Source organism: Plecotus auritus, assembly GCF_963455305.1.
Source record: "Plecotus auritus genome assembly, chromosome: X".
In the NCBI taxonomy this organism is placed as follows: Eukaryota; Metazoa; Chordata; class Mammalia; order Chiroptera; family Vespertilionidae; genus Plecotus; species Plecotus auritus.
This window is the reverse complement of record NC_137784.1, coordinates 108,316,494-108,343,959: the sequence shown is the minus strand read 5'-3', so window position 1 is coordinate 108,343,959 and position 27,466 is coordinate 108,316,494. Positions and strand designations below refer to the sequence as shown.

The 27,466-nt window shown below is 48.2% G+C and overlaps 1 protein-coding gene across 2 annotated transcripts; it reads left to right on the top strand.

Moving 5' to 3' along the window:
* Positions 1–7,688: 7,688 nt before the first annotated feature.
* APLN (apelin) lies at positions 7,689–13,816 on the top strand (the record flags this gene model as incomplete). Of its 2 annotated transcripts, none has more annotated exons than XM_080652868.1 (2): positions 7,689–7,755; positions 13,650–13,816. In XM_080652868.1, 2 exons carry the CDS (start codon positions 7,689–7,691, stop codon positions 13,814–13,816), a joined length of 234 nt encoding a protein of 77 aa, XP_080508994.1. The 2 variants fall into 2 exon arrangements, with proteins under 2 accessions (XP_080508994.1, XP_080508993.1); XM_080652867.1 differs by having other exon boundaries at positions 13,632–13,816.
* Positions 13,817–27,466: the final 13,650 nt, after the last annotated feature.

Here is a 27,466-nt window from a genome sequence, read left to right as displayed (position 1 = left end):
AACGCCCAAAACACGTTCAATCTTTTCCTTCTTGCCCTTAGAAATGATTAAAGGTGGGATTTTAGTGCCATCCAGATGAATTGCCAAAATACAGGAAACACGTGCACTTTCATAAGCAGTGGAGGGAATGTACGCCAAGGAGGCACCCCACTGTTCAATTGTTGTTTGAGATGATTGGCCTATAAACACTGCAGTTTCATCCATAGCAATCATGTTGGAAAGATTGTATTTAGAGAAGTCAGCATCATCAATAAAGGACTTGAATGCAAGTGCTCGCTTAATAACTTGAGTATCTTCCAACCTAAACAATGTTGTAGATCTTCTTAAAGACAGTTCACTTCCCTGAAGGAAATTATCCAGCCAGTGTTGTGATGCTTTGAAGTCTTTGGGGGCTATGTCAAACTGTGGTGCCATTGCAAGGGCAAATTCTTGAATCTGAGCCCTATTCACAACCAAAGCCTTTGCTCTCCTGTCAACAACCCATTCACAGATCAGGTCTTCCAGCTTGGAAAATAATGGTTGCCGACCTGATCCACACTTGCGCTTTTTAGCATTTCCCTTGTCCACTTGTTCAATGAGGTTACCATACTCTGCTCGCCATTTTCGGACCAATCGGATACTCAACATCTTCTCTTTGCAGAAAGCAGTAAGATTTTGGCCCCAAGAGTCTTCCACGATTCCTTTCTTGTACTCCACGGAGTAGCTTTTTCTTTTTGCGCTCATTTCTAGGGGTAAAAAAAAAGGAATTGGGGTATCAAGGTTGGGGGAGGGGGATCACTCAAAATGACACAGGGGGGATCAGAGGGGGGAATCAAAATGGCACAGGAGAATCAGAGGGGCAATTACCATTTTAGTAACCCCTTTTGATCCTCCTGTGTCATTTTGATTGCCCCCTCTGATCCTCCTGTGTCATTTTAAGTGATCCCCTCCCCCCACCCCTGTGCCACTGAACACTTTCACCAGACATCCCCCCTACCCCTTTATCAAATATTTACCCCCTGGGGCCTGCCTGGGGACTGTCACTGGGCTTGCTGGGACCTGGATCTGGGCTGGAGCAGGGTCTGCCACTGACTGAGAACCTTCAGTCATCATGAAGGCGGCCGCGAGCATCAGGTAGTGTCACCAGAGACAGACCAGCACTCACCACCTTCACCGCGTCCCGTCCGCTCTAATCCTCCTGTTCTTCTACACGCATCTGCGAAAGTCTCCTCCTCTCTCCCGCCCTGCGCTCACCTCTCACTCTGACCTCCGCTCCACCTCCACACAGCAGTGACGTCAGGACTCCGCGTAACGTCACTGGTTGCTAGACGCCAGTCAGGGCGGCCCTAGCGACCAGTTTACGGTAAATTAATTTTCATTCTGAGACAGAGTCTGGGCCTTATTTTCGGGGGATGCCTTATATTTCACCCAGAAGGAAACCTGTAAGTAGGTCTTATTTTCGGAGGATGTCTTATTTTCTGGGAAACACGGTAGTATTACCTGGATACCAAAACCAGACAAGGATGCTACATGAAAAGAAACTTATAGGACAATATCCCTGATGAACATAGATGTAAAAATATTCAAGAAAATATTAGTAAACCAAATTCAACAATACATTAAGAGGATCATACAATATGATCAAGTGGGATTTACTCCAGGAATGCAAGGGTGGTTCAATATCTGCAAGTCCATCAACGTGATATACCACATTAATAAAATGAAGAATAAAAACCATATGAACATGGAGGACAGGGGTAGACTAGATGGGGTCAATGGAGAAAAAGGAGGACATATGTAATACTTTCAACATTAAAACAAAATTCAAGTAGAAAAAACCCATATGATCATCTAAATATATGCAGAAAATGCATTTGACAAAATTCAATATTGATTTATGATTAAAAACAACAATGATTCCAGGTCAGGGCACATGCCCAGATTGCGGGCTCAATCTCCAGTGTGGGATGTGCAGGAGGCAGCTGATCAATGATTCTCTCTCATCATTGGTGTTTCTATCTCTCTCTCCCTCTCCTTTCCTCTCTGAAATCAACAAAAAAATATATATTTTTAAAAAGACAAAAAATAACAAGTATTGGCAAGGATGTGGAGAAGAGGGAACCCCTGTGCACTGTTGATGGAAATGTAAATTGGTGCAGTGACTATGAAAAACAGTATGGAGGTTGCTCAAAGAAATTAAGAATAGGACTACAATATGATCCAGCAATTCCACTTCTAAGTATTTATCCAAAGAAAACAAAAATATTATCTTAAAGAGATATATGCACCTCTATGCTCACTGTAGCATTTATAATATCCAAGATATGGAAACAACCTAAGTATCCATTGACAGTTGAATAGATAAAGAAATTGTGATATATGTATTATCTACACTAATAAAAGAGAAAGATGCAAATTGACCATACATCTGCGATGCCCACCAGCCAATCAGGAGTGAGCATGCAAATTAACCCAATAAAATGGTGGGTTAATTTGCATATGCAGGCACAGAGCGAAGACTGAAGACTGAAGACTGAAGACTGAAGGCTCCACTGCGGCCAGAGCCAAGCCTGAAGGCTGAAGGCTGAAGGCTGAAGGCTTGGCTCTGCTGTGGCCCGGGTCCCGGGTGATGGAGGAAAACCGGTGCTGGCAGCCAGGGAAAGGAAGGCCTATTGCACAAATATTCATGCAACGGGCCTCTAGTCCTATATAATAAAAGGCTAATATGCAAATCGACTGAACGGTGGAATGACCAGTGGCTATAATGTGCACTGACCACCAGAGGGCAGACACTTTATGCAGGAGCTGCCCCCTGGTGGCCAGTGTGCTCCCACAAGGGGAGTGCCACTCAGCCAGAAGCTGGGCTCACAGCTGGTGAGTGCAGCGGCAGTGGCAGGAGCCTCTCCTGCCTCTGTGGCAGTGCTAAGGATGTCCAACTGACGGCTTAGGCCCACTCTCCGTGGGCCTAAGCCAGCAGTCTGACAACCCCCAAGGTCTCCCAGACTGTGAGAGGGTGCAGGCCGGGCTGAGGGACCCCCCCCCCCGCCCACCTGAGTACACGAATTTCATGCACTGGGCCTCCAGTTCAGTCATAAAAAACGATGAAATCTTGCCATTTGTGACAACGTGGATGGACCTTGAGGGCACTATGCTAAGTGAAATAAGTCATATAGAGAAAGACAAATACCATATGATCTTTTGTATATGTGAAATCTAAAAATAAAACATTAAAACAAGCTCATAGATACAGAGAACAGAGAGGTAGTTGTCAGAGGTGTGGGATAGAGGTGGGAGAAATGGGTAAAGAGGGTCAAAAAGTAAAAAGAAAAAATAAATACTGTGCATTACTGAGCAATAACAACCACAACAAAAGAAATCTAGCCCAAATAAAAAAAAAATAAGATGATAAAAATTTAATTAAATAAAAGAAAGCTCAACTCTAGTCAGTAGAATTACAAAGACAAATAGTAGTGAGACAGTGAAAATTCATGTTCTCTGCTGGTGCTTAACCAAGCAAAGATCATTTGTCATGGAGCTAGTTACTGAGGCATCAACTAAGCAGCTGGCCTCTTTTGCTGTTTTTCAAGTTCCTGTTAAGTAGCTACAGAAAGTAGCAGCTTTGAGGCTCTTCTTCAATACTTTTTGCTGTTACTGAACTTCTTTGCTCATTAATTTAGCTTATGTCATAGGGAACAAATTGGATGAACGATATTGGGGAAACTCTATTTATGAAGTGCTCCAGAAGGGTTGTATTGTGGAATAAAGGGCCTGTGCCCAACTAAAGCCATTTAGAGTGCCTTCCCAGCCTACTGGGGCACTGCTCAGCTGGTAAGATCTCTATTCTGGGAAGGCACAGAGGGAAAAACAGGAGATAGGAGTTACTTAGACCTAGATCCCAGTCCTGACTTTGCCACAAGCTTTCTGTACAACCTTGGGCAAGTCATTTTTTTTTCTTTCTGAGCCTCAGTTTCTCCATATGCATAATGAGGGGGTGGGGCTCTTTCTATTATGATATTTCTCTGATTACTGGCCAGGCTCATCATTCTCCAGATATCCTCTTTCCACTCCACTTTTTACATTACTCCAGTAAAAACAAGCACTACAATTGGGGGTGGAGGGAGTTCACAATTTTGTTATTTCTAACTGTTAGTATTGACTCATCTAAGAACATGTTGGCCAAGTTGTAATGATTTTGCCCAAATAAAAGTATCCAATTATTTGACATTTGATATGCAGCATAAACCTACAGTATGACTATACGGTTCCTTCCTGCATTCAATGAACATTAATAGGGCATTTTTTTTGAGCACCAATACTGCTGGTGATAACACATAGTCTTACTATTTCATAGTATTGGTAAGACATATACACAAATACTTATGAGAATATGTGACATTTATATAATGCTTACCTAGTAGGAAAACCAAGCACTGTACTTTATAGGTATTGATTTATTTAATCCTTCCAATAACCCGGGGAGCTAGGTAATAACCCCTTTTTTACGTGAGAAACCCAAGCTCAGAAAGGCCACATAATTTGCCTGAAGTTACCTATTTAGTGACAGAGCTACCTTATTCCAGAACCAATGTGCTTAACCTCCATGCCTCACTGCTTCTTAATTTGATTCAAGACAGTATAAGTTAGGTGTTAGAAGTGCAAATCAAATGATATATGGACCCAGGTAAGTGAGAATTTGCTTCTGGAAGCCCAGTGAGGAAAAAGTGTGTGCCTTGAAGTTAGGCAGGCCTGGGAAAATTACTTAACCTCTATTAGCCTCAGTTGCCTCATCTGTAAAATGGGGCTGATAAGGAATAGAACTACTTCATAGGTGTGGGAATTAAATGAGTTAATATATGTAAAGTATTCATAATAGTACTTGACACATGGCATATGCTCAATAAATTTTAGCTATATCATCATCATCATCATCTGTGGGGACATGCAGAGAGGAATGGGCTGCAACAGGATTGCACTCTGAGGCTTCAGTGGCTGGACCTGCATGTTGAAAGTTGGATTATAAATTGCCAGAGGGAATCCCTTTTGAGTTGACTTTGAAGCACAGTGAGCTCTATGTAGAGCAGTGAAATGAGTCACTAAAGTGTCTCCTTGCTCAAAAGAGTGGAACTTGATATTACCTTGGGGCAGGACATTGTCTCCCAAAGGCCCTGCTAAAATGAAAACTATGCCTGGGAGGCAAAACCTCAAATAACTATTATTAACTCCCTGGTTCAAGTGCATTCATCAGATTAGCTCCAGCAGAGATTGACACTTTTAGGAAATAAGACAGGGAAAGTGTAGCTCTAACCACTTAGCAAATAGTTCCTACACATCCTCATGAAGGTATCATTGCATATTAATGTTTCTATTAATGTAGTTATGGGGGGCACTCATTTGGGGGGTGTATGGGCTTAATCAGGGATTGGAGTATCATGGTTCCTAAAAATAACCTTACAAGGGTTTATTCCCATTAGCACAGTGATTTCAGGTACATTATCTCATTTAATCCCATAGCAACACTGAAGGGGGAAAGGCGGAGATGATCATTCCCATGAGACCTGGTAAGTTTAGGTGATGACAGTATGGCCCTATAGCAGATAAGAGTGGAGACTAGCTACCAGGTGGTTTTCCTCCTGTTTGGAAGACTCATTCCAGGGAAATAACACCGGGAAGATGATCTCAGCTACCAATGCCTGCTGTTCACAGCCTGGGCCTTATGAATGAAGATGCTCTGCTTCACATCTGTAAAATGGGGCTGATAAGGAATAGAACTACTTCATAGGTGCCTTTTTCCCACTGGAATGTAGCTAATGAGCCACAGGCTATTAACACGAACCCTATTTTACTCTCTTCCCACTACCTTGATTTAGGCAAAAGGGATGTTTTTGAAATTTTTATTTATATATTCAAAAGTATGTATTGAGCACCATATCCCAGGGGATATGGTGATACAGCTGTGAACAATGTGGAGAGCCCTCTCTTGTGGAGCTGACAATTATGGTGGAGACTGATTGTAAATAAATTGTGCATGTGCTGGATTGTTTTAACATTTCAAACATATTTTAAATGTACCATGGACTCTCACATATTTTTAAAATATATATTTTATTGTTGACAGTATTACAGATGTCCCCCATTTTCCCTACTCCTTTGCCCCCTCCACCCAGCCTCTACCCCACCCCAGTCCTTCACCACTCTATTGTCTGTGTCTATGGCCTATGCATCTATGCACACAAGTTCTTTGTTTAATCTCTGATGGCACACATACACATTGTCCAATGTACTTTTTGTGTAAAGCTGGACTTAACACTTCAAGCAAATTGCCTGGCCAGCTGAAATGTAGAAACACTTTTCAATTTAGTCTTTTAACATGTGTTGAGTGCCACCTATGTGCTGAGTCCGATATTGGGGACTTTGGAGAAATGCAGAAGAATGGGAAGACAGGGTCCCATCTTAGAGGGTTCCCAGTTCAGTGAATGAGGCAGCCTCTTCCCTTGGGAGTTCCCAGGCTATAGGAGCTGACAGTCTAGTCTGGGAAGGCAAACAACTTCAGGACCCACTTACAAAGGGGAATCCCAAGGACAGGCAAAGTGAATCCAGTCTAGACTGGAGTTGGGTAGACTGCCCTCGTCTCGCAATGATAGGGAACAGGAAAAGGGACGCCATAGCAGCTGCTGTGTGTCCCTGCAGTGAGGAGGAACCCAGGGCAGCCCCTCCTGGAGTGTTTGTTATCCTGGCAAGTCTTCTGGGTGAGATGAGATATAGGTGCGGCTACAAGAATGAAGAACACGGGCTGGGAGGGCTGAGTGGTGGCATTTCAGGTAAAGGGTGCCTCCTGGGGCCATTGGGCAATTAAGCAGTCTTGGGCACAAGCCTGGGCAGTCATAATCAAACCTGGTTGAAGTTTCAGAGGAGATAGGAGGGCCAGTGTGTGGGAGTCTTTGCCAAGCCTTTGCTGATGGAAAATGGAAGGAGAGGGAGAGGGTCAGAGATGTTCCCTGTAAGTTTGGACAGCCTGGGCCGGGTCCTTCTCAAAGCGTCCAGGATCCTTGACAGCTGTTAAGTAAGCGAGGTGAGAAAGGGTTAAGTGTGCCCCTCTACCGTCCCAAATTCTTCCTGTGTTTGAAATCCTTCAGGTTTCCCAAACCCTATGGCCCCAGCCAGGCGGGCATTGTCTGGGAAGCGGTTGTGGGTTGCTCCTTTGTTGTGGGGCCACCTCTAGGTTCCCTCTAGCGCCCAAGCGGGGGCTGCAGAGTGCGTGCCTGGAGGGGGGGCGGTGCGGGAGGCTCGCCCCCTCTCCCTCTTCCTGGCCCCCTCCCTCCAGCCCTCCGGATGACCACATGACCAAGTGGGCTCTCCGCCAAGCTCCAGGCTACAAAATGCAGCCCCTAGAGTGAGTAGGGAGCATTCTCACTGGCAGCCTGGACCACGGGCAGCTGGAGTTGTGGCCGAGCAGCCAGTCACTTTGGAAAGAGCTCGCTGCCTTCCCGGAGCCCCTGAAGCCAGCTTGGCGGCGCTGCCCACTCCAAGGAGGGATAGGCTGCAGGAGAGGGCAGAGGCAAGCGCGCGCGGCCGGCCAGCCTGTGGCGCGGCCCGGGAGCCCCGCGAGCTCCGCGCCCACCAGCCCACAGGAGCCGTGGCAAGCGCCTTTCTTGGCCTGCAACGCCCGACTTCTCCACCTCCCCGCCTCCTGCCCAGGCTAGAGGAGCAGCATGAATCTGTGGCTGTGCGTGCAGGCGCTCCTGCTGCTCTGGCTCTCCCTGACCGCGGTGTGTGGAGGTGAGTGCGTGCCTCCCTTAACCCGCGCTTCCCTCCTGCTCTCCCGCTGCCTGTGCCACGTTCTCCGCCTCCCGGAGCCCCCGGCGCCGGCCAGGCAGCCTCTCGCCAGCTGCAGAGTGACAGGGCGCCCAGGGCAGGGAACCCTCGGCTTCGGTCTCAGGCATCACCCCACCAGCACCTTGCCCCTCCTGGTTGCCCCTCACAGTCCTAGAAGCTCAGGCCCTCTGGCGTGCTCCCCGTGTCCCGGGCTCCACATCCCACGTGGTGGAGGGTGGCAGGGGCATGTCCTGCTCCCCTTGTGGGTCAATGAAGTGAACTGACCTGAGCCCGGTGGGCTGGGCTCCCTCGTTCAAGGTTTTCTGGACCCTGGAGGTTTGGAACCGCTGGCTGGTCTGGTCCTAGGGGGGCAAGATACTGGAGATGATGTGCCAAGATGCAGACGTGACACTTGTTGCATAGGCAGGAACAGAGCAGTGGGGGAGTGGAGCCCAGCTGTTGCTCCTTCAGCTGCATGTGGGCAGAGGCAGCCAAGCTGGTCCTCTCCACACTTACTCCAATGTTCTGTCTGGTCTCTTCTGCTCCTGCGCAGGAGGTCCACAGACTCTGTTCTTCGATATCCTGGCTCAGCCTCCCCTTTGCCCCAGGTACAGGCATGCTTCACCTTAGTGCCCTGTCTCCAGGCACCAAACCAGGAAACAGTGCCTAACATGATGCCTCCATGCAGTTCAGGGAGGGGGAGTCCTTTTGCCTCCACCTGCACCACATCCCCCACCTGGCACACTTGGCATTGGCACTCCCTTGCCCTCCCTGAGCCCTAGCAGTCCCAACCCTTGCTGCCTGTCCTCTGTGTGTCAGTGTGTCCTGAGGCTGCCAGCTCCCACCTCCAGCTGCCACAGTCTTGTGATCTGGCTGTCACTGCTGCTGCCTGCCCGGCACCACAGAAAGAAAGGCCAAGACCAGGTGGATTAATGCCCGTGCTAGGACTGGAGTCACAGGAGGTGGGAGCAGAGGGGAGCAGAGGGCAGGGCAGCAAGTTTCCTTAGAGGAAGAGCACAGGGCCCCACTTGGTCCCAGACTCTACAGAGCAGGAGAATGGCCTGCAGCCCAGGAACCTCTGAGGGGCCCAGTGCGGCTGTACCTCTCTCTCTTTGTAGGTCCCCTCCTATCTCTGCTCTTGTCTCATGACACTGCCCTGGCCCTGGAGCACTGCCTGGCTCCTCAGAAAGGCGCGTTGGTTGAATATGGCATCGCCTGCCTTCAGCTAGCTGTCCAGTGGTCTTCCTCTCAGGGCCTGAGCTCTGGGTCAGCCACCTCCTTGATAAGAAGGGAGCAGACTTTTTTCCTTAGAAACTCCTGTCAGGCAGCCAATGGCAGGAAGAGAGCAAAAGATATGAATGAAAGACACCACCTGGGCCTCCTCTATGAGCTCACTATCCAGTGCAGTTGGCAAGACAAGACACCCACCTGACACCACTACTGCTAAATAGTCCAAGGTGATACCTTCGGAGTGGCTGCAGAGACGGTGTTCCAGAGGAAGCTGAGTTTGCCTGATCTGCATAGCTGGTGCTTCCCCAGAAGCTATGAGGAGACCCTTGGCCAACTGGCCACCACTAGAGCCCTTTTGGGGTCCAGCTGTTAGGGTAGTACTGGTAAAGGGGAGAGCTGGTTTCAGAGGGAGGGGACACTATGTTTGGCCCAAACCCTGCCACTTCTTGCTTTAATTCACCCTTCTTCATTAGGCTATATATCTTCTACCTATCCTGATTGGGGTCAATTCGTTGCCTTCACCTTTTGCTTAAGCCTAGCACAGCAAACTCCCAAGGCTTTCGTTGCCTTCTCCATCCCATGACCTCTCCTGGAGCCGAGGACAAGCACCTCTGTACAGGTGGCAACCAGCCAAGGGTCTAGGTACCCATGTCTTGTTCCTCCTGCTTTCTATTCTGGGTCAGAAACAGGAACCCAAGAACCACATTTCCCGTGGCCAAGACTCGCCTGCTTTCCTCACCCAGAGTCCCCAGTCAAAGTCCCAGGCCTGAAAACCATACTTTCTCCATAACACACTCTGTCCTGAGTTGGAATGCCCCCACCCCTCCACTCAGTACACACATACTCCTCCACTGCCTCCTGACCTGGGATACACTTTGCTCTTCTGAGTCTGAGAGCTGCTGGGCTAGGGCCAAGTGTTCCTTGTTCTCTGTCTGAGTACCTTTCTTTCTCTCCTTCTCCTTCTCCTCCCCCTCCCCAGGCCCAGCTCAACGCCTGCAGGCACAGTGATAGTATGAGAACAGCCTACTGTACCTCTCCCGCTTAGGGCGGGGCAATCACGGCTCCATCCCCAGTTCCTATGTGCTAAGCATCCATGTAACCTGAGTCAGGCCTCTCAGTGGCACAGGACTAATGCAAGTGGAAGGCCAGGCTGCCAGAGCGTAAGATGTCCAAGGGTGGCAAAGCTGGCATGAGAAGATCACTCAGGGCACTGGGATGGGGGGCTGGGCAAACAAAGGAGGCTTCATCCTGGAGACACATGCAGGACCCTGAGTAGTGGAGGGGGCATAGCCAGCAGAGTCCCCACAAGAGCACCCATGTGGGCTTTTAAAGCCATCACAAGATAGGCTAGATGACAAGAGGAAAAACAGGTGCGTCATTCCTAGTGTGGCTGGTGTTCCTGAAAAGTCACAGGTACCTCATTGTGCATTGGCAGGCCTGGACTTCAGGCTGCCTGAAAATCAAACCCTGTTCATTGCTGACTGTGGTTCTCAGAGCAGAGATGCTGGGGCTTCATTGCTGGTGGCACTTTGGAGAGTGATGGCTCGAGTCCTTCTAGCCTGGAGATTCTTTGGAGGATTGCTCCAGCCTCCCATTAAGTAGCAAATGGGTTGGAAGAGACCAAGTACACTGAGAAAGGCCTCCATTTATAAAGGGGAATTCTTTTGTATAACCCGGACCACTGCAGTGATGAGAATTAACAGCCTTTAAAAGTCCCTTTGGACAGGATAAAGCCTGGGTTTCAGGTGTCTGCTTATCTTAGGGTGAGCCATACTCAGAATCAAAAGTAGGAAACAGGTGGGTGATGGATTAGGGTGCTGGAGGAGCTTCAGACTTCCGGTTACAAAGACAGTGAGCCGCCCCACCTGATGGGATGCAAGATGCCAGGGGCTTCTGAGTGGCTGATCTCCAGGGCCTGGTTGAGTGCTCAGTCAGCTCAGGGAGTTCTCTGCAGGTTTAGAGTCTAGACTTCTCCCTGGCCAGAGTCTGAGGCACCATCCTTGTTTCCCATCCTGTTTCTCTCCCCCCTCCCCGCTTAGGACTCATCACCCCTACCCTCCCACCAACACTCACAGTCCTGGGTGCTGAGCATTTGGAAATGATGCGCTCCCCAATCCAGGCATTGTGCCTCTCTTCTCCATGCCTACTGTACACCTTGGCCATAGCCTGTGCCATTGCCCCATGCCCACTCCACCCCCAGTAGTTGGCAGGGATGCAAGAACCAAGGTCTTGCTTACATTGTCAAAGCTCCTAGGATCCTTCCCTGTGCTTGGCCACACTCTCAGCACAGTCCTTCATGCCCTGAGTATTTCTCTGGTACTGCATCCTCATCAGCATTATTCTTAGTGGCCTCAGTGGGCAAGGAGAGCCTGGAGGGGGCCCGGAAGCACAGGGAAGAAGCTGAAGCAGCTCGGGAAGGGGACTTAGTGAAGGTCCTTCCCTCCTCCCTGCCCCCCCCACCTGGCCCAGACCCTTTGCCAGTGTAACTAAGAGGGTAGATAGCTCTATGAAAGTTGGAAGTGACCTCTTGGCCCCTGTCCATGCCTACTGCCCTAAAGTGGAAGTCTGATTTATATTTTAATTCTCATTAGGTGATGGGTTTAGGGGAGGAGTTGACATATTAACCCACCCCAACCAGAAGCATAGAAGTGTGGCTGGTAAACAGCAGGGTTGTAATGGGCCTGTCACTTTTCTCCGGTGGCGCGGGAGGGGGGTTGTGGAGGACTAGATTTTGTGTGTGTGTGTGTGTGTGTGTGTGTGTGTGTGTGTGTGTGTGTGTGGAGAGAGAGAGAGAGAGAGAGAGAGAGAGAGAGAGAGAGCAGTGGGCCCCAGGAGTCTGGGCAGGGTGGGCTCTAAGGACAAACTCACCTACTTTCAACCCAAGAGGAGGATCAACAATTGGAAATTGTGTGCAAGTGGAGGAGGAATCACAAGAGCCAAGGAACAAGGAAAGATGCTGGAGGCAGGGAGGAGGGAAAGGAGAAATGGCCAGGGGCAGTCAACGAGGTGGGGGCGTTATATGGAAACTGAACTAGTGGTAGGGATTCTTAGATGGGTGGAACTGGGCTCCAGGGAGAGGGATGTAGCTGAAGGTAAATCTAATGATGTTGGGGAAGAGAGGCTGGGATTTCTGATCACTGCTTCAGAAGCCATATTTCTGCAGGCCAGCCCCATACTAGGCATTGCATGAGCACCCTGCCAGACTGCCTTTTGCCCAGCACCATCTCATCTCCCGCTCTGCCTATTTCCAGTCTTCCTTGGTTGGACTGCAGCCTCCATGAGAGCCAGCTCATGTACCTTCTGCCTCATGGAAACCAGGAACACCCAGCATCACTTGAAGTCTACTGCCAGGGCTTGGTCTGGCATCAGAAGGCTTCTACTCTAAGCCAAATGTGGACAGATGCAGAGCAGGGTCCAAGAGAGCAGAAGAGAAGCCAACTGGGATTGAAATGGCAGGAATTTGCATCAGGTATAGGATGGGCATGTGATATGAAAGGAGATAGGGGAGGTGCCGACTGCAGCAGCCCAACCCCCTCCTCATGCACAGACTTGCTGCTTCATGTGGCCATTCACTCATTTGTTCATGCATTCATTCATTCATTCATTCATTCATGTAATATTTATTCGTCTCTAAATCTGGTCACGGGCTGAGTAGAACCCAGCATAAGGCACACATAAGAGTCAGAGAACTTCCCCTCCCCCAGACATTCCCACAGGGTGGCCACAGGAGATGTGAGCCCAGGAGATGCCTAAACATTGGTGAGATGCCAGGGGTGAAGTATGAGATCTCTAGTACTCAAAAGTGGGCCATCTCAGCCCTAGGTGGTTTAGCTCAGCGGAAAGAGCGTCAGCCTGGGGACTAACGGGTTTCAGGTTCGATTCTGGTCAAGGGCATGCACCTAGGTTTCAGGCTTGATCCCCAGCCCTGGTTGGGGTGTGTGCAAAGGCAACTGATCAATGTGTCTCTCTCACATCAGTGTTTTTCTCTCTGTCTCTCTCTCCCTTCCACTCTCTCTAAAGGCCAATGGAAAAATATCCTCAGGTGAGGATTAAAAAAAAAAGTGGGCCATCGCATAGCAAAGGACCTAGGAGTACAATGACATGATGTTCCAGATTTGGCTTTAAAGTACTCCAGCAAAGAAAAAAAGAAAAAAGAAAAGGGATAACAAAGGCATATGTGACTCCCTCTTGAATCTGGGTGATGGGTACATGGTGGTGGAGGCATTTATTTCACTGATGTGTTGTGTGCTTGAAATGTCTCTAGTGTATCAGTTGCAAGGGAGCTTTATTGCCTGCTGTGCCCCAGCCAAGTACAGGCACAGTATCCCAAACTGCACCCCCAATTATGTTCTAAACAAAGAACAAGTTTGTGCCTGCCAAAAACATGACAGGACTGTCAAAAGGACATAAACTGAGTTCCGTAACTTTCAAGATGTGAGGTAGGTTCCATTTCCCCCAGGACAGTGTAAAAATTGCAAATTGTTCATCAAGATAGAAGACAAAAACAAAGAAAAGCTTTGAGGAATGCCGCCTCATGGAAAGATTGTCCCCAGCCACAGGCCTGTGGTCTGTGGTTCCCTGCTTATTTGAACCAGCCTTCCTGTTAACAGGATTTCTCCTTCTTGCAGGGCCCCTGCCACAGCCTTCTGCCAGGAAGGGGTTGGAGGAAGGCAATATCCACCACCTGGTGCAGCCCAAAGGGTCCAGGAATGGACCAGGGCCCTGGCAGGGAGGTCGGAGAAAATTCCGCCGCCAGCGGCCACGCCTCTCTCATAAGGGCCCCATGCCTTTCTGAAGCAGGTACTTGAGCCTCTGGTCAGTGGATGGTGTGGGAGGGCTGGGGGAGGATCAGCCTGGAATCTGGGTGACCCTGTGCTCATCATTGGTCAGACACCTGCCCCAAGAAGTCCTGGCATCACATACAATGGGACTTACAGGGCACCCGTCTCACCCCCTCATTTTGCAGGAGAGGAGACCCAGGCCCAGAGAGGGGCTTGGCACTTGGGAGCCAATCTCCTGGCTTCCCAGGAGTTGGGTGTTGGCTCCCCTCCACCCTGGGGTTGGGCAGGCTGACCTAGTTGGAGAGTTCTAGAAGTCCTAGGGGATCTTGATGAGCTGTGGATCCTCACCAGAGAGCAGGAGGAGGGAGGAGGCAGAGAGCCTTGGGGGCAGCAGGCAGAGAATTAGAAGAGTTGCCCAGGGAAGGAGAGAAAATCAAAGGTGACAGCAGAGAGAGCAGGGTCTAAGTTTGCCCCTGGCCTGTTGTCTCTTTCCCTGTAGCAGGACAGAGTGGCACCAACTTAGAGGCTTTGGGCTTTAGGTTTAGGGTTGTGAGCGGGAGGGCAGAATGAAGGCTGTCTCCTCCTTTCCCCAGGTGATCCCTTTGACAGAAACATGTCAATGATTTCTCTCTGGTCATTTTTGTCTCTTTAGGACTGAAGGGGCCCTCAAGTACTTCCCCCCTGCACTTCTCTCTACTCCATAGATTGGTCTGCTTCTCTGGAGCCCTTATATCCATTTGACTCTCATCTTGCACACGTCCTAGCTGCTGATGGTCCCAGCTCTTCTCACCCACCAGCATCCCTGAATGACGTGGCCCTTCTCTGGACTGACTTTGGAGACACAGCACTGGAAGGCCGTCCTTTTTCTGGATCTCGTCCTGCTCTAGTATCCACCTCTCCCACCTAATACCCCAACCTCCAAGCAGCCCTCCCTTCCTCAGGTTTGCCCTGGGGGCTGCATGGAAACACTCCCTTCTTCAATGGGCTCCAGCAGATTCCAGATTTTCATGCCAGTTGGACCTTTAGCAGGCCTCCAGAGGGAAGTAAAGAGATGATCAATGAGAGACTTTAGTTAGAGGCCAGGGGCTTTGGCATGTGGACAGGGTGCCTTGGGGGCATTGGAGTTGGGGGGCGGGTGGTGCTCTGGTGAAGGAGAGGGGTGTAGCATTGGAGAAGAGGAGGAATAGCTTTGTGGCCACTTTCTCATCCCCATGTTTGGCCTAGTTAAAGACGAGGCAAGGGAGAGGGGCATATACCACTCTGTCACTTCTCTCATCTTACTGTGTCTTCTAACATTCCCCCCAACTCACTGCTCCCCAAATTCCTCTGCCCCCTCCACCAGCAAGTTCAAGCTCTAGCTCAGGAGGGGAGGGTGATGGGCCTGAGGTGGCTCCATACTCTCCCAGGAGCAAAAGCCAAGCAGATGTGTTTTTGTCAAGAATCACAGAATATCAGAGCGAAAAGGAATCTTGCAGATCACTAAGTTCTGCCTCCTTATGCAAACTCCTGCAAAGACAGAGGCCTAGAGAGGGACAGTGACCCACTGAGGGTCACTGCAGAGCCAGAATGAGGACCTATGTCTCCCAAGTCCCACTTGATGATGTCCTCTTCCTTGTTGATGTCTTTTCAAAATGTATTAAGTGCCTTTTCTTGGGGTTGGGGCTGGGGCTGGCTGGGAAGGGAGAGGACAGTGGACTGTGAACTGCCCCATGGTGGAAGTGGTGCGGTGGCGGTGGTGTGGGGACAGAGCTGCTCCAGCCTTCCTGGCTTGCCTCTGCTGCTTCATTCCCCAACCTGGGTTGAAAAATGCCTTAACTGGCCAACTGACACCATTCCGTCAGCACTCCCAGACCCCCAGTATTTTCTTAGGGGCAGCTCAGGCACTGAGATTAGCAGTCCAACCCCAGCACTGGTTTTCAGGAGCTCAGAGTTGGCCTTGAGTAATAGGACTCAATAGCCTTCCCTTCATGTTGACTGGACCTTCTTTCCCAGTGGCCTTCCCTTTGTGGGAGGGGGAGGGAGAGAAGAAGGAAGGGAAGGAGGAGGTGAAGGAGAGAAGGAAGGATGGGAGGAAGTATAGGTTTGAGCAGGCTTCCTTCTCAGAGGCCTCCCAGGAGTGAAGAAAAGGGGAGACAAGAGCCTGACGGCCATCTATGTATGTTTGGGGGCAGGGGGAGTCAGGGCCCCCAAGTCCCACATGACCCTTATATTGCCTACCTGCCTCTCACCCTTACCTCTGCTGCTGCTAATGCTACTGCTGCTGCTGCTTTAAGGCCCCCCTGGGAGCCCGCCTAGGCACTTGCCTCTCCCCACACCCCTCAGACTCAGAGGAGGGGCTGGCCAGTGTCCAGAAAGCCTCTTCTGCCACTTATGCCCCCACCAGGAGCTGGGCCTTCTTCCCCCTCTTCCTCTCTGTATTTTCTGCCTCATCAGCTGCCTAGCCCCACGGGGAAGGGAGGAAGGGGGGCCATGGGGGATGGCACACGGCAGTGGAGGGCAATGGGGGGCTTGGGGCCTGTCTTATTTAAAGTGGTTGTGTATGATTCTTATACTAATTTATACAAAGATATTAAGGCCCTTTTCATTAAGAAATTGTCCTCTTCCCATAGTTGTGTTCACTGTGTTTGTAAAGATTGTTCTATGTAAATATGTCTTTATAATAAAGAGTTAAAGATGACAATTTGCCCTTACTCGTGGAGGTCATGTTCAGGAGAGCCCTTCCTGTCCCCTGAGGTCCATGGTTGTCCCCAGGCCCACATGTTGCACATGCAAGGCAGTATGCTTGCATCCCAAATCGGTTCCAGGTCAAATGGCCACAAACCAATTTGCCACAAACTCACAAAAGGAATCTCTATGCTTAACGGCCGGTTCACATAAAATTCAGTCCACTTTGAACTGTTTTGGCATCTGTTTGGGTGTCCTAATTTTTTTTGCAGTGTCATCAAAAAGGATTTTTAGAAAGCAATGTATTTAAGAACATTCTGGTTAATTTCTACTAAAAATTGTTTTGTATCCTTGGTGGGTGTCTTCTACTTTTTGAACACTTTCGGGACTTTTTAGCCAGTTTGCCTCTCTTGAAAAATGTTATGTTTCCTGCAATAAATACATTTGGTAATGACTTTGTATGTATCATTTTATGTTTCACAAAGTAAAGGTGCTTGATGAATGAGATAGCCTGAAAAAGAAAATACAAGCAGTCCGATACAATTCTGCCCCATCTGTCTCACTTCTTCATGCTTGTTACCAAAATGCCAATACCTTGAAGAACACAAAGGAACATTGGGTACATGGTAATTCAGCTAATCAACTCCTTAGGTGCAAACAGGCATGTAGGATGCAGAGTAAAACCCAGCAAGGAAGAGCCACGAGTGAAAAAAAAAAGTGCACTTGATACATCTTGTGGGAAATGCTATAGATTTGACAAGTATTTAGTAGTACAAATACACAATTTTAAGAGAAGGTTTCAGCAAACATGCTATAAAGTCATAACACTGCTCAATAGGAGATAAAATAGAAAAAGCCATCCACAAGCATACAAAACGATCTCATCACCGACAAAATGCTGCGGATTGTGACAGATTTAAAAATATGACATTATGGTGAAAGTGCCTTTTAAGAAAATTGGTACAAAGTGACTTCTTTCAAAATTACTACTTTGACTTTTAGGCAAACTGGTTGTCAGAGTCATTGGTTTTAGGCAAGGAGGTTTTGGGTGGGCTGGCGTTATGCTGATTCATCTGTTATCTCTCAATCACCCCCAAAGCTCTAGTTTAACATGAAACCAAGGAGAAGGGGGAGGTGACAGGGCAGGACAACTTACTACTAACCCATATGTGTGTACCCCTTTAACAGTTTAGTGCTTAAAAAAACAAACAAACATCAACTCAGGTGTGACCATGGAAACAGAGATTGAAGTGATGCACTCTAAAGATGGAGAAGGGTTTGCAAGTCAAGGCCACTAGAAGCTAAAAAGGGCAAGGAAATGATTTTCCCTTCAGAGCTTCCAGAGGGAACTAGCCCTGTTGACACCCTGACTTTAACCCAGTGAAACTGAAAACAAAACGCTTCTCTCTCATCATTGATGTTTCTATCTCTCTCTCCCTCTCCCTTCCTCTCTGAAATCAATAAAAATATTTTTTTAAAAAAGTAAATGCAGAGAAAAATAAAAGGAGCTCACTTAACTGTTTCTGGATCATAAGTCCTGGACCTAGAGGTTGAAGGGGCAGAGAACCTAAAAGCAACGGTGCTTCAAATCCATCAGGAAATTAGGCAGCCTCTGAAATGACAGAGATTAGGGAGGCAAACAGACTGAGACCACAAACAACTTTTCAGGCCCCAGGTGTGGTGGAAAATGAGCCCTGGCCACTTTGAAGCCTAGCACTTCAGACTCTCCCACAGGTCCTGGTTGACTTGGTATCCCCAAATGGGGCTGGGCTCCTCTATCACAGAGGGAACTGTGGGACCTGGCCTGAGTGGCTTTTCTGAGATGCTTATATAATTCTATTTTTCAGGCCTAAAGGTTATTTAACTGAAATTTCTTTTTCTTTTTTTTTTTAATATATTTTATTGATTTTTTACAGAGAGGAAGGGAGAGGGATAGAGAGTTAGAAACATCGATGAGAGAGAAACATTGATCAGCTGCCTCCTGCACACCCCCTACTGGGGATGTGCCCGCAACCAAGGTACATGCCCTTGACCGGAATCGAACCCGGGACCCTTCAGTCCGCAGGCCGACGCTCTATCCACTGAGCCAAACCGGTTTCGGCTGAAATTTCTTAATCCAGAGTTTCTTTCTGATAGAGTGAGCCTCTGCCAGCTGAATGGCAACGTGAATGGCAATGTGCATGGCAGCAAAGGACTTACTGCCTTCTGCTCCCGGCCCTAGAAGGGGCTGCTGACTCAGCCAGCATTTCTTTGGAACCCCCCAAATGGAAGACCTCTCCAGGGTTCCGTTGAAAAAGTCCGTTTTCTTTTCCTACTGGCCAGTGCTCAGAGAGGGAGCCTGGCAAGGGACTTCCCTTGCTGCTACCTTGGACTTCAGCCAAAGGCCGGAGCTGCATCCAGAACATTTCCTTGAATGTTGAAAATCAGGGGTCAGCAAACTTTTACTGTAAGAGGCCAGATAGTAAGGTTTTTTGACTTTGTGGATCATTTGGTTTCTGTGCCAACTACTCCAGTCAGCCATTGTCGTGCAAAAGCAGCCATCGACAAAGAGTAAGTGAATGGGTGTGGCTGTGTTCCAACAAAGTTTTATTTAGAAAAACAGGTGTTGGAACACAGTTTGCTGAACCCTGTCTCAGATGAAGCCCTTCAACTCAGCCCTTGAACTCTTGCCTAGGGCCCAAAGGGAGACTTCCATTATGCAGCAAGTTCTAAAATTAAGGAAATTTAATAAACTGGTTATGAGTTGGCCTCCAGGCCATGCTAACTGATAATAATTATACTAACAAAGGAAATGACTTTCGGTGGAAGGGGGAAGTCTGGAGTTGCTGTGGGTGGAAATTAGGCTCTTCCATGGCATCGTGAGGGAAAACGTCCAACAGAGTCAGATGAAGTGGGGAGGGGGGTCCTCTTCCCCATTGGATGCTGCTGGTGGTGGAGTTCTTACATATTGAGAAAAGAAATGTTCTGAGATTCACATGGGAGAATGAATGATTTTTATTTGTGTGGAATTAAATCCCCGTGTTTCCAAAGTCCCATTTCCCTTAACCCAGTCATAGAAGTGTAGCTGGGGTTTCAGTAAAGCTAGAAGCAAAGCCAGTGACCAGAGTTTCCTTTCCATGTTGGAGACAGGTCTAATGCAGCATCAGGCTAGTTGTAGTCTGTTAGTCCATTGTGTGTGTGGACCACATGGGAGAATGCCAGGAAGCCAAGCGTGAGCCATGAGCCAAGTATGCTAAGAGGAACTAAGAGTGCCCAAGAGCGCAAGAGAGCAAGCTTCTTTGTTCAGGGAATTAAGTATCCCAAATCTCCGAGGGCTTACAGTGGCCTTGCCCATTCTGGCCAACCATCTCTGTCCCCAGGTGTGATTGACAGTCAATTACCTTCCCTAGTCATCCCAATTTTACTGGGAATGCATCTATCTTCCCTTTGTCCAGTCCCTTCCCCCAATATTTTGCAGGGAACATGCTTATAATGTATAGCCTTCCCTTTGTTCCTTTCCTGTTGTTAATATAACTACTTAATTACAATAGTATCATTAGCACCACTAATTACTTATCTGTGAGACTTGAAAGTCAGTGTCTTGGTCTCAATGAGCCCTGATTCCACACTGGATAGGATACTCTCCCTACTTTTCAGTACTGTAGTCAGGACTGAATGTGATAATGCAGGTAAAGTGTTGGGCACAGTGCCCAACCCGCAATAGGAGCTCACTAGTGGGAGCTAATATCTCCACGGAGCCTCACGCTAAAACCCTAAGTGGACAGGAGCCATCATCATCTCCAATTTATAGATGAGGAAACAGGCTCAGGAAGGTCAAGGCTCTTGTTCAAATTCACAGAGCCACTAGTTGGCTAGCCAAGCTTCAAACCTGGCTCCACCCTCAGCTTAGGTCAGTTGCCATGCTCCCAATAGGGGTTTGCACACCTCCTCACCTCCTCCCTCCCCTCCCCCCCCCCACCCCCGAGTAAACCTTGGCCACTATAAACTTCCAGTGTCCTAAACAACCCATAGGGCCTCCACAGGAACAGATCAGGCCCTCAGCCTTCTCTCCTCTATGTGACTGCATTAGCTTGGGCAGAACCTGGGGTAGGATTTCGAAGTCAGGCTCCTTTCTACACTGGCCTGGGGCTCAGAAGCCTGAGTTGCATTTCTAAGTCTGCTTCTGCCCAGGGCTTACTGGGTCTCCTTGGGCTTTTCTGGGCTTCAACCCCCTCACCTACCCAGGCCACCTTGAAGGTGTGTGTGTGTGGACTTTGTTGAAGTCCCAGCAAGCAGTGACCTCAAGTAAGAGGGAATCGGTGCTCTGGGAGAAGAAATAGGCATAGGGCAGGAAACAGGGACCTTGCCCAGTGAGGAAGGCCACGCTGGATTATGTGGGTCTACACAAGCTTCCCTTAGCCCCAGAGGCTGCAGGAACCTCCGTTTCTTTCACCATTGCGCAAACCAAATGCTTTCTGATCTTCCCTGGGTGTTAAAGTACTGGCAGGCTGCAGCCAGGACAGCCCAATGGCCTGAAACTAGGTGTTTGGTGCCCTGGATCCTAACCCCAGATTGACCGGTAACTGGCTGTGTGATCCTCAGCAGGTCACTTTATCTTTTGGGGGTTCTCAGTCCCCCCTCAAGTATTTTCATAGAACAATAATCTCTGTTCTCCCTACCTCAGACATATAGCATCCTAGAGGGTCAGAGCTGGCAGGCACCTGTAAAGTCATTCAGTTCCATGAGCCCTCCATTTTTACAGATAAAGAAAGTGGGACTCAGAAAGTGGCTTGCTTAAAGGGACATAACTAGAGGATACTAGCAAACTGGTTGGGAGTGCTTCCTATGTGCCAAGCACTGTTCCAAGCACATCACCTGTCCTGACTTCCTTAGTCCCCATTACAACCCCATTTTGGTTTTTTAAAAACCTATTTCTGTTGGTTTCAGAGAGAAATGGAGAGGAGAGAGAGATAGAAACATTAAAGATGAGAGAATCATTGATCGGCTGCCTCCTGCACACCTCCTAATAGGGATTGAGCCCACAACCCGGGTCTGTGCCCTGACCGGGAATTGAACCTTGACCTCCTGATTCATGGGTCGGTGTTCAACCACTGAGCCACTCCAGCCAGGCCACAACCCCGTTTTATACTGAGGAAACTGAGGCACAGAGAGGCTAAGTTCATCTGAGGATATTCTGTGGAATGCAAAAACTAACTGAGAGGACTAAGGTGACATTACTTTAAAGAAAGACGAAGGCACTGTTGAAATGCCAAGCATTCACTCAAGGGCTGCAGTCACCTCTCTGCTGCTGGGAGGGATTCATTCTGGTGCCCTCAGTCACAGGGCAGCAGAAGTGCTTGTGTCTCTGGCTCCCACCCCAGCAAGTATGGGGGTAGGGGCCAGTGACCCTGGCATAGTTATGAGACTTCATGCCCCTGTCTCTAGGCTCTCAAAATGTCTCACAGCCTAGAGTTCCTCTCACTTCCTTCAGGAACTCCTCGGGTGTGAGTGATGTGGAAAGAAAAGGGACAGTAAAGAAGGGAGGAGAGAGATCCCACAGGAATGCAGGGGAAGGGGTCTTAGGAGAGAGGGCTCACTACAGCCCCTTCTATCTCCATCCAGTCAGAGATCTCAAGTGCCTCCACTTCATTTATTTTTTAAATATATTTTATTGATTTTTTTACAGAGAGGAAGGGAGAGGGATAGAGAGTTAGAAACATCGATGAGAGGGAAACATCGATCAGCTGCCTCCTGCATACCCGCTACTGGGGATGTGCCAGCAACCAAGGTACGTGCCCTTGACTGGAATTGAACCTGGGACCCTTCAGTCCCCAGGCCAACGCTCTATCCACTGAACCAAACCGGTTAGGGCAAGTGCCTCCACTTTAATAGTTTATTTCATTCCTTAGATTCCACATATGAGTGAAATCATATGGTTCTTGTCTTTCTCTGACTGGCTTAGTTCCCTTATCACAATACTCTCCAGGTCCATCCATGCTGTCGCAAAAGGTAAGATTTTCTTCCTTTTTTATAGCCAAGTAGTATTCCATTGTGTAAATGTACCACAGCTTTTTTTTTTTATCTACTCATCTACAGCAGTATGGTGATTAGCAAAGGGAAGGGAGATGGGGGGAGGTAGAAGAGGGTAAATCAGGGATAAATGGTGATGGAAGGAGAAGACTTGGGATGGTGAACACATAATACAATATATAGGTGATGTATTGTAGAATTTTACACCTGAAACCTATATAATTTTATTAACCAATATCACCCCAATAAACTCAATGAAAAATAAATACATAATAAATAAATAAAGAGAAACATTAGAAAATAAGGATGAGAGTAAAGGGGAATTTAACCTTTTTTTCACACAATATATTAAAATATGCATATGTATGTATTTTTTTAAAAAGAAATATCAAGTGATGCTTTCCCAAGAAATTTCTATGTGATTTCCCTCCTTCTTCACTCCAAGGGGATCCTGGGCTACCCCCAGCTCAGCTACACAGCCCTCTCCATCCCATCTCTGCTCCCATATTGCCTGTCAAGTTGCAGGTCTCATGCCAGGTACAAGTTTCAAAAGTAGCTCTACTTCCCCTCAACCTATGCTAACATTTTCAGAACCCAAACATAAGAAAAGCCCATTTACAAGCCCCTAACCAAGAACCGAATCAAAATAATCTTTTAAAACATTGAGCTAAAGAAAATGCCTACCCCTGGGTAGGACACGATGTGAGCAGTGGAGAAGACTTGCTCCTTACCTTGCCTGTGGGAGTCTCGAGGGGAAGGGTATGTGCCAGTGGCTGCACAGTGTCCTCTATACAGCCCTGGCTGCTCCCCTGGACCCAGCAGGGGTGTGAGGAAGTGAGTAGCTTTCAGGAAGCAGAAGCTGAGAAGGCCTCTGGCTGAGTTACCCAAACTTCATTTCCCAACACTCCTCTTGCTTTTCTGGTCTCCCCTTCCCTGGCTCTCTTCCTCCGCAAATTCCCCCAAACCCTCAAGTGCCAGCCAAGGGCCCACCTCCCCATAAAGCCTTATCAGATGTTCCTCAGACAGGTGATGGCCAGATGGGAACCCAGGTTTGTCTCCTCACAAAGCTTGCGTGTTTACTAACCATATACTTTATTGGCCATCATCCCGATGGAGGTGACTACACCCACAGTGATGAAGGGGGAATCTAAGGATCATACCTTCCAGCACAGGATCTGGAGACTTAAAAATCTTGACTCTTCCAAGTACCAAGCCTGGGTTGCTCACTTCACCTTTCTGAGCCTCAATTTTGTTTCTAACATGTAAATAACAATTCCTAGCTTCCTCAGAGGCTCATATTATAGTGAGGCTCAGGTGGTTTCTGAAGTTCAAATGTTTGGATGTATGTGTGAAACAGGGAAAAAAATGCCTACCTCAGAGGATGTCTGATTTGCATATGAAAGTGCTTGGTCATCTGTAAAAGGCTATAGACATTCATTTCTCAACATTCGACAAATGCTTAATGAGTGCCTACTATGTACCACATTCCTTACCACCAGATGTTATAAAAAAATCACAAGGGAATGTCTGACCAGGACTGTGGTAAGGGCTCTAGGAAGTTTATTACAGAGGAAGCTCACCATCTAGTTAGTGAGGGGTAGGGATGATCAGAGAGGTTTCCTTGAGAAGTGGGAGCCCAGACCTCAGTGTGGGTAGAGGTTAAGCAGGAAAAGGAAAGTCCTGGCAGAGGGAGCACAGGGCTTGAGGACAAGCACCCAGAAGGCAGAGAGCAGACGTGATTTGTTCTTAAACCCATTTCACAGACAGGAAGCAGGCCCGCCAACCTGGCCAGACACTTTGAAAGCTTCTTAGTTCAACTTTTCTTGTGCTAGGCCTCCCTTTCTCTCCAGGCCTCTGTCTTTGGGTGGAAGTCAGTGTAGAGTGAGATGCTACCACCTGCTGGCAGATTATGGGAACTGCAGGAGGGACTTACTGCCTGCGCCAAGCCTGGGACCTGACCACCTCATCTGTCCTGTTCCATTGAAGGTGTGAGAAAGAGAAAAATCCAAGATGTGTGTGGAGGGGTGTCAATTGGAGTTAGTCAAAGGAGACTCTTTTAATTGCTTCTGGTGCAGGATTCTGAGTGTGTGAGTGATTTCGTGGGTGTGAGTTTATGCCCATAGCTTGAGAGGAGGTGAGGGTGCATCTATAGGTAATGGGCGGAGGTGGGTTCTGTATGTGTGAACACTGACTGGGAAGGTATGTACATTTGCACTGTATTAAGTCTGTGTGCATACTAACTGCTTGTGCATGTTAGTGGGTGGGGGAGGAAGAGAAGTTGCCATCCAAGGATTCCCAAGGGTGATGTTCTCCAGCTTGTAGCTGCAAAGGGCAGCAGCTGGTTCTCTGAGTCCAGGCCAGGCCCTGTCCACATCCATACAGGATGTTACCTGGCTGCCTGGCTCCCAAGGAGCATTTCCTTATTCCACCAGTCTTCCCCCTAGCAGGTACATGATGTGGACTCGCAGCTGTTACGGGAGATCGCATAGCCTCTGGAGGCAATGAGCAAAACTGATTTCTGCATGTGCTTACAGGAGAGGCCTAAAGGAACACTCAGATCCTGGCCAAGGATCAATCCAGGTCTGCTCTCTTCCTCTGTGTGTGCTGGGAGTTAGTTGGTGCCCATGTTATGCATGTTATGCTGGTTACTAAAGATTTTCAATGTCACCCTTGTGTACTTCCCACACTCTCAGGTTGTTTTTAACCTGGAGCTTCAGGAGACCATGAGTTAGGGTGTTCTCTTGTCTTCAATCCTATGAGGAGGCTGTTATTGTTTTTTTAAAAACAGCCCTTCTTATTTACCCCTCTAAATAGCATAAAAATACTAGTCCACCTTACTAGTCCCAGCAAGAAAAATCCCTTGGTGAAGCCATTAGCCATCAGATAAATATTTGAACCATTAGGTAGGGAACAGAAAAGTCAGATCAGAGTCTAATGACTCCCTTAGACTTTGCCCAAAGGCCCAGCTTTCTGAGTGAGCTCAGAGGGGTGGGACCTCTGGAGGATTTAAGTTCAGGTTCAAGGAAGCACCCAGGAGCAGGCCTAGCCTTGTCCTTTGCCCATGGGTGGGGCACACCAGCCACACTGCAGCATTTCTAGGAAAGATCCTCTTCTGCTCCCTGGCCTTTGAAGTCAGCTCCTCCTTGCAGAAATGCAAACAGTAACCTGTGCTTTCCACAGGCTACTGCCGGCAGGGCTCCTCTTTTGCCCACTGCATGACTTCCCCTTCCAACTGCTGTCTTCCGTACAAGTTGGCCTGGAGGACTGTGAGATGGTGTGATAGAGGGGAGGCTCCCATCTCAGTTCTGCCACTTGGTAGCTGTGTCACTGTCCCCCTCTGAGTGTCACCTACCTTATCCATAACATAGTGATGATAACTGTACCTCTTGTGTTGCCTTGAAGCTCAATTAAGACACTGAATCCAAAACCACTTTGAAAAGGAAATTATTGCTGGAAGCATGCAAGGGGTGAGTGCAAAGCTCTTAGGTGCTCCCCTCAGCCAGATTCCCAGCAGGACAGTCTCACCCTTGCCAGAATCCCTTTTTTATCTCCAAGGTGTTCAGGAAGATTTGTAACCAACAGTCATATAGAATCCCAGGGTTGAGCTATCATTAGATAATGCAAGCTAATATTTATTTAGCACTTATATGCTAGGTACTGCTCTAAGTGCTCTACATATTATACTCATTTAATCCCCACAACAACCCATGAGATAGAAACTCATCCCTATTTTACACACCAAAGCTCAATAAACTTAAGTGAATTGCCCAAAGTCACATAGCGAATCAATTGAGCCAAGATTTAAAGCCCAGCAGTCTGGCTTTAGAACCTGTACTCTTAGCCATTGTGCTCTATGGTTTCTACACAATACTCATTAAGCAGTTGTTTTGCCTCTGCTTGCATACTTTTTGTGATGGGGACTCACTGGTTCCCAGGGTAGCCTGTCTTCTTCCATGTCTGGCCAAGCCTTTGGTGACCCAGACCACACAAAGATCCTAATTCCCTGAAGACATATGCAGAGGGTAGGCTAAAAACAGGAGACTATAGAAAGAAAGCACTTGCATGGCCAGAGTGACTCAGTGGTTGAGCATTAACCTATGAATAAGGAGGTCACAGTTTGATTCCAGGTCGGGGCACATATCTGGGTTGCTGGCTCGATCTCCAGTGTGGGGCATGCAGGAGGCAGCCGATCAATGATTCTCTTTCATCATTGATGTTTCTACCTCTCTCCCTCTCCCTTCCTCTCTGAAATCAATAAAAAATATTTTTTAAAAAAAGAAAGCAAACACTCTCCCAGTACCCCTGTCTACACACAGACCCTCTGATCCCATTCCCTTTGGTGTGTCAACATCTTCTCCTCAAATGGAGATCGAATCAGGAAGTAAGATGCCTCCCTCACCTTACTACTCTTTTTTCTACTGAGGAGAGTGAGTGAGCAGGGGTTCCTATAGTTAGAGCCCAGGGCATACACAGCCTTCATTGTACTAATAAATGTTCAATAAATGCTGAATGATTGAATGGACAAGTGAATGAAGGGCAGGCTCACGGTCTCCTTTCCGGCCAGCCTCAATCTCCTGGAGGAGTTAGTTTTGCACTGTGCTTTGAGATACTTAAAAGCAGTATTTCCATGGCAACAAGGCATAGCTCTGCCACTACAGGGCCAAATTCTTTCCTGTCACACTGACTCTGATCTTGCTCCAGAAAAGATCCTGAACTACCTGGAGTGTCCGAGGAGTGGGTCACTGTCCATTGGGAGGCCTGCAGAGTGGGCACTGCCATGGGCAGATCCCCCAGAGCACATCTCCTCAGGGAAGTTCCCAGGCCGATCGACCTTGCTGCAGTTTCCATGGTAACAACACTAGGCTAATGGGTTGCCAGGGTGATGGTGTGCTACTGCTAAGATTGCACGGGACTGGACCACACAAGGCCACTGAGTTGAAAAGATACTAATAACATCTTTCTGCGTCTCCATGGCAACAACACTCAAGCAC